The 14,628-nt window shown below is 46.7% G+C and overlaps 6 protein-coding genes across 6 annotated transcripts; 4 read left to right on the top strand and 2 right to left on the bottom strand.

Annotated features, from left to right (window-relative positions):
- Positions 1-160: 160 nt before the first annotated feature.
- Positions 161-562, bottom strand: N7487_011459 (uncharacterized protein; the record flags this gene model as incomplete). The annotated part of the gene is made up of 2 exons (XM_056879189.1): positions 161-437; positions 492-562. 2 exons carry the CDS (start codon positions 560-562, stop codon positions 161-163), a joined length of 348 nt encoding a protein of 115 aa, XP_056724508.1.
- A 2,950-nt stretch (positions 563-3,512) lies between these two features.
- Positions 3,513-4,955, top strand: N7487_011458 (fungal specific transcription factor domain-containing protein; the record flags this gene model as incomplete). Its single annotated transcript, XM_056879188.1, has 4 exons — positions 3,513-3,643; positions 3,699-4,127; positions 4,196-4,422; positions 4,477-4,955. The coding sequence occupies 4 exons, from the start codon at positions 3,513-3,515 to the stop codon at positions 4,953-4,955; spliced, it is 1,266 nt and encodes a 421-aa protein (XP_056724507.1).
- A 173-nt stretch (positions 4,956-5,128) lies between these two features.
- N7487_011457 (cytochrome P450) lies at positions 5,129-6,757 on the bottom strand (the record flags this gene model as incomplete). Its single annotated transcript, XM_056879187.1, has 2 exons — positions 5,129-6,389; positions 6,447-6,757. The coding sequence occupies 2 exons, from the start codon at positions 6,755-6,757 to the stop codon at positions 5,129-5,131; spliced, it is 1,572 nt and encodes a 523-aa protein (XP_056724506.1).
- Positions 6,758-8,509: 1,752 nt separating this feature from the next.
- On the top strand, positions 8,510-9,457 carry N7487_011456 (uncharacterized protein; the record flags this gene model as incomplete). Its single annotated transcript, XM_056879186.1, has 1 exon — positions 8,510-9,457. The coding sequence occupies one exon, from the start codon at positions 8,510-8,512 to the stop codon at positions 9,455-9,457; it is 948 nt and encodes a 315-aa protein (XP_056724505.1).
- A 410-nt stretch (positions 9,458-9,867) lies between these two features.
- On the top strand, positions 9,868-11,157 carry N7487_011455 (uncharacterized protein; the record flags this gene model as incomplete). The annotated part of the gene is made up of 1 exon (XM_056879185.1): positions 9,868-11,157. One exon carries the CDS (start codon positions 9,868-9,870, stop codon positions 11,155-11,157), a length of 1,290 nt encoding a protein of 429 aa, XP_056724504.1.
- A 302-nt stretch (positions 11,158-11,459) lies between these two features.
- On the top strand, positions 11,460-13,305 carry N7487_011454 (DUF3176 domain-containing protein; the record flags this gene model as incomplete). The annotated part of the gene is made up of 3 exons (XM_056879184.1): positions 11,460-11,616; positions 11,639-11,897; positions 11,985-13,305. 3 exons carry the CDS (start codon positions 11,460-11,462, stop codon positions 13,303-13,305), a joined length of 1,737 nt encoding a protein of 578 aa, XP_056724503.1.
- Between the last annotated feature and the right edge of the window lie 1,323 nt (positions 13,306-14,628).

Raw genomic sequence — 14,628 nt, 5'->3', positions numbered from 1 at the left:
TTAAATGCTCTATGCGCGGTAGATAGCAAATACAAGACATACAACACACTTTCAATAAGAATAAATAGAACCGCCATGTCAGAAATCACGAACAATGGAGGATATGCACAAGTAGGTAGTTAATCGCCTTCACAACATGGGTACAAACGTGATGTGCAACTTATACTTCTTCGTTCTCCTTCCTCTTGATCTCTTTTTTAATCTCTTCCTTGATTTCTTTTTCAGTTCGCAAGGTGATTGCTAATATAATCGTCCCTATCTCTTTTACAGATGATTTCTTCGAGGTATCCCATGGACCGTACTGGTTCATAGTTAAGAATGTCGAAAGGTCATCCGAAGGTGAAGGGTTTTTATCGTTCAGGTATTTGAGATATTTCTCACCATACTCAGCAACGGTCACGAAGATCTGATGTCGACCTTGGGATATATGAAAACGCCTATTATGATGTTAGCAGTATTCGTGGTTGACCCAAGAAAAGATAAATGCATACGTGGTGTTGGTGCTCTGGGCTAGGTCGTCATCACTTCTAATCCAAGCGACCATTTGGGCGCTCTCCTGCATCTGAATTTATGTAGAATATCGAAATATCATGACGGGTTTGACCTCGATTAGGACCCTAGTCTTCCCCACCAGGACTATCAAGATAGCCGTCCGTCCTTGCTTCAAACTGAGCGTTTTCAAAGGTAGCGATAAATGGATTTCTGTGCAAGGTCCAGTTCGAGTAGAAATCGAAGTGGGTGGTCAGAGCATTGAGAAATGCTATCAGTGCTGTGTTCACAAATTGTTCGTCCTTCGTCGGTGGGTATAAAATCTTATCCAGTTCCCGCAAGATTGTATTTGGCGGGCTGAGGCCTAGGCTTAGGCTTAGATCCGAGCTTGAGTTTGGGCTTGGGCTCTCATCGTCCAAGAGAAGAAGCTGTTTGCTAGATGACGAGTTGGATTTTTCTCTAGTTGGAGTCTCAAAGGGATCCAACCTAAGTCCACCCATTCCCTTCGCTAGCGAGGGATCTTTTTGCAGGGGTTCGAGCCGCAATAGGCGTATCAAAGGCTTGAGGGTTGACTTCAGATTCGGTCTTTACAACCTCGCGCTGGTAGTGTCGGGCAATGGCAAAGTTTCCTTCACTCCACCACTCTTATCTCCACGCTCTTGCCAGGGATCTCCAACCAAAAAAAACCCTGCCTGGCATCTGGTTCTACTTATTCAAACCCACCACTCCTTTGCAACTTATTGATCACTATACAACCTCAAACCTCTCATCTACGAAAACATGCCTTCAAAGAATAAAGTCCACGAAACAGACGAGCATCTAAACCAGCGTTGGTTCTTAATAGAACTTGAGGAATCCATAGCGGCCCTTAAAGAGCACAAACTTGATGCGACACGGCTCAAGGAGTTTAACGTCAACCTCTGCCACTAAGTCTCGATCAAAACTCAGAGCTCAAGCCCCGCTTTTTTGTGCCAAGACCAAACCTCCCGAAACCCAGCGATGAGATACTTAAGGAGGCCTGTGCACCCGATAGTCCAGCTCATTCAGACCCATACTCTCTTGCATGCAATATTCACCTTGATTGGAGCTCTTATGCTTTCCACCAACTAGATCTCAATGATTACGGGCCGTGGCGTTCGAAGGAGTAAGTCCACCGCTATTTGGAGTTATGTCGGTCCGTCGGTTTGTCGTGTCTAATGCCATTCAACAGTCCTGGCGACTATACCCCTTACAAGGACTTGTATCAGTATGGTGCTTCCGCACTTGGCTTCCCCTCACTTGGCGCTTTTGAGACGATGGCTAGTGCTGGAAGGGAATTTCCGCATTTCAAAGCAGTCATATACAATGACTTAGAGGCCGACAGTAACACTTGTTTCCGTGGAGAGGTCTTGATCAGCCTTCGCCTGGTGTTGGGCCAATTGAGCAAAGTGCGCTTGGTCCACCATCAAATAGCACCGGTAATTCTCTATTCTCCATTTCCCCTATACCATTGTATCTTTTGATATTTCTGACGGGATATTCTATAGGTTTCACTTATCTCATTGGCGGGAAGGCATGCGCGATTATTGGAGTCCTATTTTGATTCCTGATCAAAATATCTTATGATACACTCTTCTGATCTTTACGAATTGAACAACAAGACATCGATATCCGAAGCGTTCGAGACCCTCACGGGGTATTTTTTCGGGGCTCCAACAGGAAATACAGTCTAATTTAGGGGGTTTTTTTTTTCTTTGGGTCGGCCACGGTGTCAAATGGCTTAAGGCTTGGTCTTATTGGATACTGATGTTGGTGATGGTAGTCTTTGGATTAGGTAGGGTGTCAAAAGGCTTGGATTTCGGTTGTATTTTACTGGATGTTGATGTTGGTGAGGCTGCTCGGTCTTTGGCGCTATTAGCACATTTTACGCAGTAACTTGTTTGGCGTTTTTCATTAAACAAGTTGATAAATCGAATTCATTTACCAAATATTATTTCGCAGATGTTGTATCCGAGTAAAATCTTCATAGTGAAGTTGCTGTATTGTTCCGGCAGCGGATATAAAGTTCGGCTCCCCATACTTTGATCTTTTACCATTTTGCTAGGCCCACCCACTATGACAGCACAGTGGATGTAATCAGATAAAGACTTTAATTTAGATTGAAGACTTTGAGTGGAGTAGTGGAGGTTATCAGTGTGATAGCAAGCCAAAGGTGGGGGTTGAGATTCAAGCCAGCGATGTAGGTATCCACATAAACAACATACATATTAGAGCATGTGTTTTCAATGGGCGTTACACAAGTGGGAGAATTACGTAGTAATATATAGTCGATCAGTTCATAAGAGCCTGACAAACAAGGCGCATATGCCCGCATCTGCAGGCAAACATGAAACCAACAGTCTCCTCGTCTCCAAGAGTGGGATACACACTATCTTCGTTCCTCTCTGATCCATGTCACCTAACTAACTTCATATTATTACCTAACTATGCCTTTTCCCGAGCCATGTATTAAGAAGCGAAGACGAAATAGAGATGCTCCAGGCAAGCCAAAAGCGAGCAAAGCGCGATCCTGCGAGGCTTGTCGGCGCTTGAAAACGCGATGCGAAACAGGCAACTCTGACCGATGTCATCGCTGCGAGGTTCTCCGGTAGCAAGCCAGATTGAGAAATCGGGTTACTGGGATTTCATATCTGACCATATTTAGGATTAAGTGCTCTTTCCAGGCCATTTCGCGCAGTCATCCCGAACCGCTGGTAGACGCGGAGGTGGATCCTATGACAAGCCGTGATGAGTACAATACACGGTATATCCTCCCATAATTGAATTTTGTAGATTCTATTGCAATATACTGATGAAAAATAGGCTCTGTGCGGTGGAAACTACCTTGAGTCAACTCCAAGCATCACTATCTGTCCGCAGTGATAGCGACTGCCGGAATAAACCAGGGGTAATTTTGGATATCTACGGCTCATCTTGGCAATATAATTGATTGGGTACTATAGATAACTTCATCAACTATTGAACGAACTGCACGCGATGCACCCATGAATCTTATCCAAGAGATCCGACAGAACATCACGCTGCATGAACAACCCTCGGCCGGCGATGATAGCACTGAAGACATTATAATCAACGGTATGGTTTCCGAGGAACTTGCTATCATGCTTCTTAAAGGGTGAGTATGCTATCAATACAGTTCTTTGGAACCTTTTCCGAGGCTGATTTTCCAGATTCTCGAAACTATCCAACCGCTGGTTGTTCATGAGTACAGACCCCGTCCAGCTACGCACCAAATCACCACTCCTGTTTGGTACTTGCATTTTGGCAGGTCTTCATATTACTCCCTCTTTGCATGGGTCATCAACACATCAAGCTTTGTATCGCCATGTTCACGGACTGCTCGGCCAGGCACATCTTTCTTCGACTGCCTCGCTCGACACAATACAGTCGATGTTGATATTTTCCATGTGGGACCTGCGACCAACTTTAGGCCCTGATCATGGTACCTCGTGGCTCCTCAGCGGCACGGCTGCTATGCGGGTGATTATGACTACTCCATTTGGGCAGCTTCCAAACACAACCGACGCCGGCGAAAGCGAACGAGCCCAAGCACAAGAAATAATGCGCACGTGGAACCTGATTTGTCTCTGTCAGTTACAGTGCGTTACAATGACCAACTTCCCATCCGTTCGATGTCTATGTCAAGAATCTCTAACACCGATCTCAGGTTTTCGGTGGGCTCTGGTCGTCCACCGATCATATCCAGTCAGTATTTTGACCAATGCATCAAAGTCCTAGATTTTCCATCATACAATGCACGCGATGAACTCGTACTGGCTGGAGTCAGGTTATACCGACTCCTTTGGGAAGTTATAAGCTCCAACGTGATAGAAAGAGGAAGTGCCGTTTGGCCCGAAATCGACAATTTACGCAAGTCCCAGGAGAACATATACAGTATGCAATTTCAAATATGACTACTTACATAAATGCTAAGTCCAATTTTCATAGAGCTTGATTCCTCTGAACCACTACGGTTTGCATACTCCTGCACCTACTTGATCCTGGCACGTCGCGCACTTCAACATACTATGAGTGAAACTCAACCCGAGGAAACGAGCAATTCCAGAATCACACCAGAAGAATCAACACTCCCCTTAATTCGGTTCGCGATTAGCCAGTCGCATCAGCTTTTGAATCTATTTGTCTCCATGTCAGATTTGACCACTTATATCCATCCTGCCTACGAAAACGTGCTTTGTTCATTTGCAATGGTGACACTGGCCGAATTTGTGGCTCATCTAGATGATGTGGGGAGTATAATCATTCTCATGGAACAAGCTGTCTCTCATATTCAATGTGGAGGCAAAGCCGAACCTGTAAGCCGGTGGTCTCTAAACATCATGAAGCAACATGTTGCAGACCGCATTGAACAAGAAGACTGCGTGACTTCGATGGGAGAAAATAGCACAGAGATCTATATGCCGTAGTCAGTACAAAATTTCACTGATCCCTGGGGTTGTAACGAATGGAGTATCGAGCAGGAGTTTCCATCACTTGAAGATATGTTCTTTGGTAATGTGATTTGAATTTAGTTAACAAATATTGATATGATCCATTCGCTCCTATCAACTCCATATATAAATTTAAAAAAACCGGGATTTCAACTACACTCTCTCAGTCTAAGACCTGCCTGACACTCCTTGGGCTTCTTCGAGAAACCTTCGTGTGACTCCATGATTGGCTGGTACAACGCAAATTCGTATCGACGAAACAAAGTTCCAATAATCAGCTGCAGCTCCATAATGGCAACGTTCTGTCCAACACATGCCCGGGGACCATATGAGAATGGGTTGAAAGCAGTTTTCTGTCGGGCAGTCAGGTTCAGCCAGCGGTCAGGCTTAAATTCTTCGACGTCCTCTCCCCAAATATCTTTCATATGATGGATAGTGTACGAGGGTACTGAAAGTACAGTTCCAGGGGGGAAGTGGAAGCCATCGAAATCGACACCGGGACTATGATCGGCAACCAAACGTGGCAAACCAATAGCTGAGGTAGAATGAAGTCGCATCGCTTCATCAATGCATCTTCGCAGGAATGGGAGATCTTTGATTTCAGAATAAGATGCGATCTTTGCTTCGGGGTCAATTGCTCGGTCCAACTCCTCTCGTAGTCGGGGGATTATTGTGCCCGGTGCACTGCGTTCTCCATGCAGAATCCAGTAAAATATCCCGCAGGCCGTGTTGGATATTGTGTCAGAGCCAGCGATAAGCTGCGTCAGAGCCTCTGCAATGAGTTCATCCCGCTCCATTGGCCTTCCATTGGCATCTTTTGCTTGTAGTAAGCGCGAAAGAATATCGTTGCGCGAATCGATCATTCCCTTCTCCGCAGCATCCAGTCGTGACGCGACAGCGGCGACAGCAATCCCTGTCAGGTTCTCCACGGCCGCTACGCCCTTGCTGAAGAATGGATCGGGGAGGTATCGGGCCCATGGACGTAGTGCTGGAAGAAGGCCCAATGTCGAGGAGATCTCGCCTCGTCTATTCAACACATCGACTGCCGGGGTATATGAAATGGGTCCTCCGGTCACAAGTTGCGTCTCAGTCTCGTCTTTACCTTTGTTCACCATTCCGAATGGTGAACCAAATGCCAAATCTCCGATTATGTCAAAAGCAAGGTAACTAAACCAGGGCATTGCATTGTATCGAGCAAATCCCGTCCCATTATTTTGTGGCTGAGAAGCCGCGATCCGGTCCAGCTGGGTTATCCATCGCTGTAGGTTTTCTGCCATAAATGGCTCAAACTCAGCGACTGATCTGGGAGAGAAAGCATGGGATATAATCTTCCGCTTGCGAGTGTGTTCGGCGCGGTCGCGAACATTGAACATGCCCGGGGTTCGCGCCACAAATGCTTCATAATAGTGACTAGAGATGTTTCGTTAACACAAGTAAACCTCAATTCTGGTAAGAAATATGTCCTACTCCTTTAGGAACCCATTTCCGTGCCCATAAACAACATTCAAAGCCCGTTCATCGGCGATAGACACATGGTTGAAACCAATACGGACGACTTTGCCATGTTTTCGATGCGCCGCATCAACTGCCGCATATTTCTGGCCATGTCTGGCACTTAATCCGACCCATATGTTGCTAAATTTAGCAACAAAAGGCCCCGGGACTTGACGTAAGTGCCCGTATGATACTAAATAGGGGTATATGTAGTAGAACGCGAACCACACGGGAATGGCCACGGCCATAGTCCATGGCGAGAATAAAAGGGATAGGAGAGCCATTTGATAGATTGATCAAAGTTGAATAAATTGATGAACTAAAGGTCATTGCATTATCTTCCTCTTTTTTAAATCAAATCAGTTGCACTTCAGATTTCACATGTTCCCTATCCGTCCGACGGAGCACAAGCAACACCGTCGGAGATGAGACAGATATGCAGGTTCGATGCACAAGGAGTCAAGGACCATAGAACCTGCAGGTCATTAACCTTACAAGACTTTGGATAATAAGAACAGACAACCGAATTCAAGTACGGTTTATTGGTCAATTATTACAAAGTTGTTCTCGATGGTTGATTGTCAACGGGGATAAGCGGCCATAACGCGGCATTTTCATTTACCGAAATCTCCGCTCTCGCAGACTTTCTTTCTATCAAAATCACATCCAAACAACTTCTCCATGGAGTCTCAAGAGTCTCAACCCCATCGGCGCCGAAGGCCAGCTCGGTCTTGCATTGAGTGTCGCCGTCGCAAAATCCGCTGTGACCGAAATGACCCTTGCACGCGTTGTGCCTCCATCCACATCCGATGTACCTACAAACTTTACAGCGATCAACCCAGGTCCCCACCACAGTCTCTAGAAGGCACCTCAAGACACTCAACACTGGGTACCCTTCAACCTTCACCATCGCCAAATGCTCGATCAATCAGAGAATCCCTAACATCTGGAGATCATGACCAGCTATTAGAGCCTCGCATTACTGCGACAGGGACTCCGACACCAGCAAGAACACCACATCATGGTTCGGTTTTCCCTGGTCAAATTCATAATGAACAGCAAAGGCGAATCCAAGACTCAGAATCAGCCATTACAGACCTTTTACAACGGGTTCGGAGCCTAGAACAATCTTCGGCACAAACACCTGTGCATGGCCTATCCGAGACGGGTCGGGAAATATTTGGCCGCCCGTCCCAACCAGAAGGTCTTCAGTGGATTTTCACAAAAACTAGAGCTATGCGATGGAGTATGTGGATGGGTACGGCTAAAGAGGTACGATATGCATTGACATGCGCTTTAAATCATTCCACTAATTATATCGCAAGTTTGAGCCTTTTCTGGAATTTTATGCCGAGGCTACTGGAAAAGGTGAAGTGAAAACATTCAAAAGTGCCGAAACCAAAGCCCTTCTTGTTCAAGTCGGTGATCTACTTCAAAAATGCAAACACATAGCGAGAAGTATCAAGACCTGGCGGCCTAGCAGATCACTATCGAATCCCCAGCTTGGCCTTGAATTCCCGTCTCGCGAGATATCAGATATGATGGTAACCTTATATCTGCAATCCTTCGAGTCAACACACCGGATACTTCATATACCTTCCTTTTGGGCTGATTACCAAAGATATTGGGACGATCCGCATAATGCCTCCAATGAGCTACGCCTTAAAATTCTTCTCGTGATTGGCTTAGGGTCAAGTCTGCACAAGGATGAAATTACAGAGATCGGACTCCGAAAAGCGGTTCATCTATGGGTATATGCTGCTCAGGCATGGCTTTCTGGGCCACTGGAAAAGGACCGATTGAGTGTTTCCGCGCTGCAAATCGACTGCCTCACAATTATAGCTCGACAAATTTTCTCCATCGGCGCTGATCTTGTGTGGACCTCCATGGGAACTCTCGTCCACAAAGCTATGCAAATAAACCTACACCGAGATCCCAAGCATCTCTCGGGGATATCTTTGTTGCAGGCCGAAATCCGTAGGAGGCTATGGACCACAATTATTGAAATGACTGCGCAGTCATCTTTAGATTCGGCCATGCCAGCCAAAATCCCTGAGTCTGACACTGAAGCCCCTTCAAATATCAATGACGATGAAATTAAGGAAACTACCACGATACTTCATCCTCACCCCAAGGGCACTTACACCACTACCTCATTCCAAATCTTACTGCTTGACTCGTTGCCAGTCCGCCTCCGGATACTCCATCTCTTGACCAGTTTGAACACACAAATCTCTTACTTGGATGTCCTTGCCTTGAGTTCAGAACTCAGCAATGTGTCTCAGGCATACCACAGTTTCATGAAGGATAATCAAAGTTCCAGCATAACGCCATTCCACCGAAACCTACTTGACTGGTTCGTGCGTCGATTCATGATCCCTCTGCATTGTCACTTTACAAATAAAGCCCGCACAAACCCATTATTCACCTTCTCATTAAAAGTCAGCCTGGAAACAGCCATGACTATCATGTCGCCTGAACCAGATGACGGCTTCTCCAAACTAATGGTCAATGGTGGGGGCTTATTCAGAGAGGGTATCTGGTGCGCGATGGCTGTCCTTACCACTGAGCTCCTAGCCCAGCTCGAAGCTCAACACATGGACGGAACATTGCACCGCAACTGCGACTATATTATTCTTCTCAAGCAGTCTGTCAATAACTTGATTACTCTCTCTTCTGAGCGGATTCGCTATGGAGAGACAAATATCAAGGGCCATATGTTTCTCAGCATGATCTTGGCGAAGGTCGAGGCAGTGGAAACGGGCGCCGATTGTGAATTGGCTATGGCACGGAGTGCGAAAGACAGCCTTGAATTCTGCCATGGCCTTTTATTAGCTCAGGCTGACTCTTCACTGTTGGGAATTGCCGACAATGGTAGATTTGCATCCGGGTCAAGTCTTGATGATGGGTCCGAAAGTCCTGGTTCTGGATACGACTTGGACTTGGACTGGGGCTTTCTTTTGCCAGATGCTGGGTTTCCTTGATACCTTCATACCTTCATACAATAGTAATTCTCTTTCTGGCCTATGTCCTATGTATATATATTGTTCTTCTAGGGGGCCTTGTAATTTTTTTTAGTTTTGCCACTCCGTGTACAATCTTAACTCAGTAATACTGGAAAAAGAACTTACATATGTAACTAATCGCAATTATGCTAATAAAATATCTGTACTGCGCGAGTAAGTCTTCCTTGAGCTATCACTAACCTTTTCTGATTCCAATAATCGGCTGAAGCAGCGGTCTTAATACGGGGCGGAGATAATCGGTCTCAACTATTATACACTGATACCGGACTCACTATTTAAACTCCTCAGAGCCAATATCCTTTGGCCTTGCTGAGACCACCTTGCCCTTCTGTTTTACGACAAGTCGACCACCCACATTTTGAAATACCATGGCACCAATGAAGATCCTCATCAGCGGTGCAGGTATCACCGGCAATTCTCTCGCCTTCTGGCTCTCAAAGCTAGGCCACAACGTCATAATCATCGAGCGTTCTCCTTTCCTTCGGGCTTCGGGACTCCAAATCGATCTACGCAGCCACGGAGTCGAAGTTATGAAACGCATGGGTCTCGAACAGGCCTTTAAGGCCCATTCCATCCCAGAGCAGGGCATGCAAATAGTCAACAAAGCGGGTAAACGGCAAGCCTATTTCCCAGCCAACGATTCTGCAAATGTCAATTTGGGCTTTAGTACCAACTTCGAGATCATGAGAGGCGATCTGTGTCGAATCATCTATGATGTAACAAAGAGCCGGGCCAACTATATCTTCGGCACATCAATTGAGAGCTTCGAGGAAAACGACGAGGAAAAATCGATCAACGTTCGATTTGCAAATGCCACTGAAGGCCGTTTTGACCTGGTGATTGGTGCCGATGGCCAAGGGTCGCGTACTCGAAAGATGATGTTCGGAAGCGAAGCCCCCGATGCATTCCATCCCCTCAACGGTCTCTATGTCGGATATTTTACCTTCCCTCGGCCAATTAAAGATGGCGAAGATTATATTGCTACAACTTACAGGGCACCTGGAGGACGAGGTATCATGACTCGAAGACACAATGCGCGCGAAATTCAGGCATATATTGGCGGCCGGGCGGATTCAGAGCAGCTCAAAGGCCGTTTGCAGGGTGATGTTGCGGAGCAAAAGGAAGCATTGAAGGAGATGCTTCAAGGGGCGGGGTGGAAAACGGATGAGATCGTGGAATCCCTCAAAGATGCCGACAACTTCTACTGTGAGCGTATGGGCCTTGTCAAGTTGGCTTGTTGGTCTCGCGGTCGTGTCACGCTCGTCGGGGATGCTGCATATTGTCCGTCGCCAATGAAAGGAATGGGTACCACTTCTGGGATTGTTGGTGCCTATGTCTTGGCTGGAGAGATTGAGAGGCACTGTGGTGGACCTTATAAGAAGTATTTTGTGGAAGGGACCGATACGACAGACCCTGTTGTGGCTGCACTCCAGGCATATGAACAGAAGTTCCGCCCTTTTATGAGCCAGGTGCAGGAAGGTGTTTCCGATGACGGAGGGCTTTGGGATAGGATTTCGGCCACGGCATTCGGTATTGCTCTCATGAACCATCTTATGGGAATTGCTGCCTTTTTGAGGTTGGATCTTCTCAGTAGGTTCTCTGCGGATCCTGTCAAGGGCTGGAAGCTTCCGATATATGAAGAGTTGCTCCGGGATTAGAGGTCTTCTATGACAAGACCAACCGTACGACACTTTTTGTTGTATCTATATGTCTTGTTCCATTATTTGTGCACATGGTTCATACAGCCATGGGCTTTCTCCTATATATCAGCAATTTTATGGCCCCCAAATAAGTTATGATTGGTGCAAACCCACCCCGGAATCCTGCAGGTCAGCACAGCCCTGATTTGCTAACTACTGACGCTACTAATTGCCACACGTTAAACCTTTTTATTTCCACTAGTCCATGTTTTGTTTTGTGTCGGGTCAGCCCCTCCAAATCTTCGTTATGAACGAGTACCATGACCATGGGGCCTAACGACAGATCCAAACTTCCCTATATCAAACTCAACAGGCTCCGAGATGCCAGGGAGCTCCCATTAGCTCCACCCGAGCCCGAAGCCGCCCCACCCCCTGGGGAGCTGGACTTCCAACTGGATCCTGGAAGTCCTCAGCTGTGTATTATCCTTGGGTTTTCTAGTTGCGATTATCGTTGTGCTTGCGAGTTACGATGGAAAACCAATACCAGACTGGCCCTGTGGTATCACGCTCAACGCGTTGGTATCAGTGCTGAGCACTTTCATGAAGGCCGCCATGGCCTTCGCCGTCACGGAAGGATTGTCTCAACTCAAATGGTCATGGTTTACTCGGAGAAAAAATCTGGGCGATATGGCGCTGTTGGATGCTGCCAGTAGGGGTCCACTAGGGGCGGCGATGGTACTCTTCCGATTCCTGCCTAGGTGAGTTCTGACAGATGGTTCGGTTGATTCTTTGGTAAAGGTATACTGCAGAAGTGCATACCTGTAGAAACATGCTAATATTAACAGGCACCTGGTCACATTTGGATGTGTTATCCTCGTTGTCGCGGTTGCCACAGATCCATTCGTCCAGCAAGTGATTGCCATCAACGAACAGGCCATTCACACCCCAGGCCGATCGTCAATACAAATCTGCAACTCGAGTCTGTATACCGATGTCGGAGCAGGCGCCGCCCCCGGCGCCGAGAAAGTGCCCCTCGTGACTCTCGGCGCTATATACACAGGCATTTTCCAGAGCCAGAGCCCCGACAGCAAAACCATCGTGATGGACTGTGCCAGTGGAAATTGTACCTTTTCTCCATACCAATCTCTTGGATTTTGTAGTCGCTGCATCAATATCACCGATTCCGTCCATGCAGATGCACCTTATTCACTTCCTCCTCCATTGAACGCTACTCTCGTCTATAATTACACTCTGCCGAATGGACTACATTTCAGCACGAATTCAGGAATGACGATGACTACCATAAATACATCAACCGAGCTGGATCTAGTTCAGCTGGATGCACAAAACCTACCGTTGATTATCAATTTTACCGCCATCAGCGCTACCGGCTACAAGGTGCCACCCCCGATCACCGCAACGGAGTGCGCGCTCTACTTCTGCGTCGATACATACAACGCATCAGTGAAAAACGGCCAGTTCGAAGAAACGCGCACCCTAACTACTAGCAAAACAAATTATCTGTTATCCAAATCTGGGGGCCAAGACTCTGCGTTGACCCCGGACACTTGCTACGTGAATGGGACACGACATCAACCTCCATATCAAGCTAACGAAAACTGCACATACAACGTTGCCTGGCAGAGCCTTCTAGCAATGTATAACTCCGTCGGTCCCTTACTCCAAGGCAACGGCTATACGTTTGGAGGAAGGCCAGCCTGGCGATCCGATAATGGGCCATCCGATATCATTGAAGCATTGTATGGTGAATCAGGAGGCTATGCCGATATCAACTCGCTTTTCAAATCCTTAGCTTCTTCGCTTACAACCCATGCCCGGTCAAAGGTCTGCGACGGAACTATCGATGGTGTAGCTTGGACGAACCAGTCTTTCGTTCATGTGCGATGGCCGTGGATGAGCCTTCCTATTGCTCTCGTGGTGCTGACTATTGTCTTTCTTATTGTCACGGTCATCCGCACGAGACATCAGTATATTTGGAAATCGTCGCCATTGGCTTTATTATTTTCGGATGTGCATGTTGACGAGCCACTTCCGTTCAAGTCCGATCCGACTCTCAAGGGAATGGAGAGTGCATCAAATGATATGCATGTCTGCTTGGAGGCATCTTCCAATGGAGTCAGTCTAAAAACTCATCCGAGTTCGTAGTTTTTGAATATAGCACAATGGCTATGGGCTCTCACTTTCATCTGTATGTGCATCATGCACGATTATGCGAAGCCCGGCAATCCAGGGTATAGTAGCAGACTTTTATGAGATTATTGACCTTGTTTAAACGTTTCATCTACCTCCATGCGCTCCTCGAACAGTGTTGCCTGCAATTCTATAGACCTGTGCTATATCATATCTTTGAGGGTCACGTTCTGCCCGTGTTGCTTCGTGAGCCAAATTCATAATATCATACTACCTGTGGCGAGTAAACGATTCTTGTAGCTTGAGAAATCTCATATAGAGGCGCAGACATCAGTCAACTGTGATTTCTAGAGTTCCTGTCACTATGATTTCCCTTGTTCATAGCGCCGGGCCAAGCGATCCGCCATAAGTTTCGTAAAGCCTTTCCGTAAGTTTACAGAACTCTCTACATAGCGTGCTCTTGAACACTATAAGCTGATCAAGATTGGGCATTTCTCAGGTTTGTCACGCGCAGGCTGCGCTGATACAAATGAAGAGAATTACGGGAAGGTGCGGCCTCTAGATACATGTCACATTGACAACCAGGGAAGGTGCCAGGAGACTGTCCACTTTAGGAAGGTACGGGACGTTGGGGGTATAAATGGCCTCCCCCCACCCTTCCACCTCTTCTCTTCTCCTCTCCCAATCCTCTGGACCGCCATCTCACCGTAACCCCCACGAGACAGTGCAAGCGGAGGGTCCCGTAGCACATGGTATGTGCACACCTATGGAGAGACATCAGCATTACCCAGTTACTGAAAGTCATACCATATACTCGATCCCAACCAAGATTGAATACCAGTTCTCGTGCGAGTCTTTTGATAAAGTCATGACTGAGCATTTGGGTTCCATAGTCACTGCCGGATCCCACGGAACACACCCCTCTGCCTAGATAGCTACTCGATATATTCCAAGCTTCAGACGCGTAGCTTGAAGATTGGTGTCTACACCAGTGTGGCCGTTCCTGGATACATAGATCAATCAGCTATGCCTATCTGGGTTAGCTTAGTTTTTGAAAAATTGACCTCCCGAGGTCGGGAACCTCGGCAACATGGAACTTAGGGAATTGCTACAGACACGGCACGTTTTGCTAGTAGCACGGCACATTAGGTAATATTCCCTTTACATAATCAATTTTGACCGAGATCGTTACCATACATTACCACAGCAACTACATTACTTACTACTGTAGCAACTACATTCTATCTACTTCTGCTATAAGAACCACTCTATCTTCTCATTGATCTTACTTCATCCAATTGATCTTACTTCATCCAATTGATCTTACTTCATCCAATT

Source organism: Penicillium crustosum (assembly GCF_028827405.1).
Source record: "Penicillium crustosum strain IBT 35664 chromosome Unknown utg000005l_segment0_segment0, whole genome shotgun sequence".
NCBI lineage: Eukaryota > Fungi > Ascomycota > Eurotiomycetes > Eurotiales > Aspergillaceae > Penicillium > Penicillium crustosum.
This window is presented reverse-complemented; position numbering and strand designations above follow the sequence as displayed.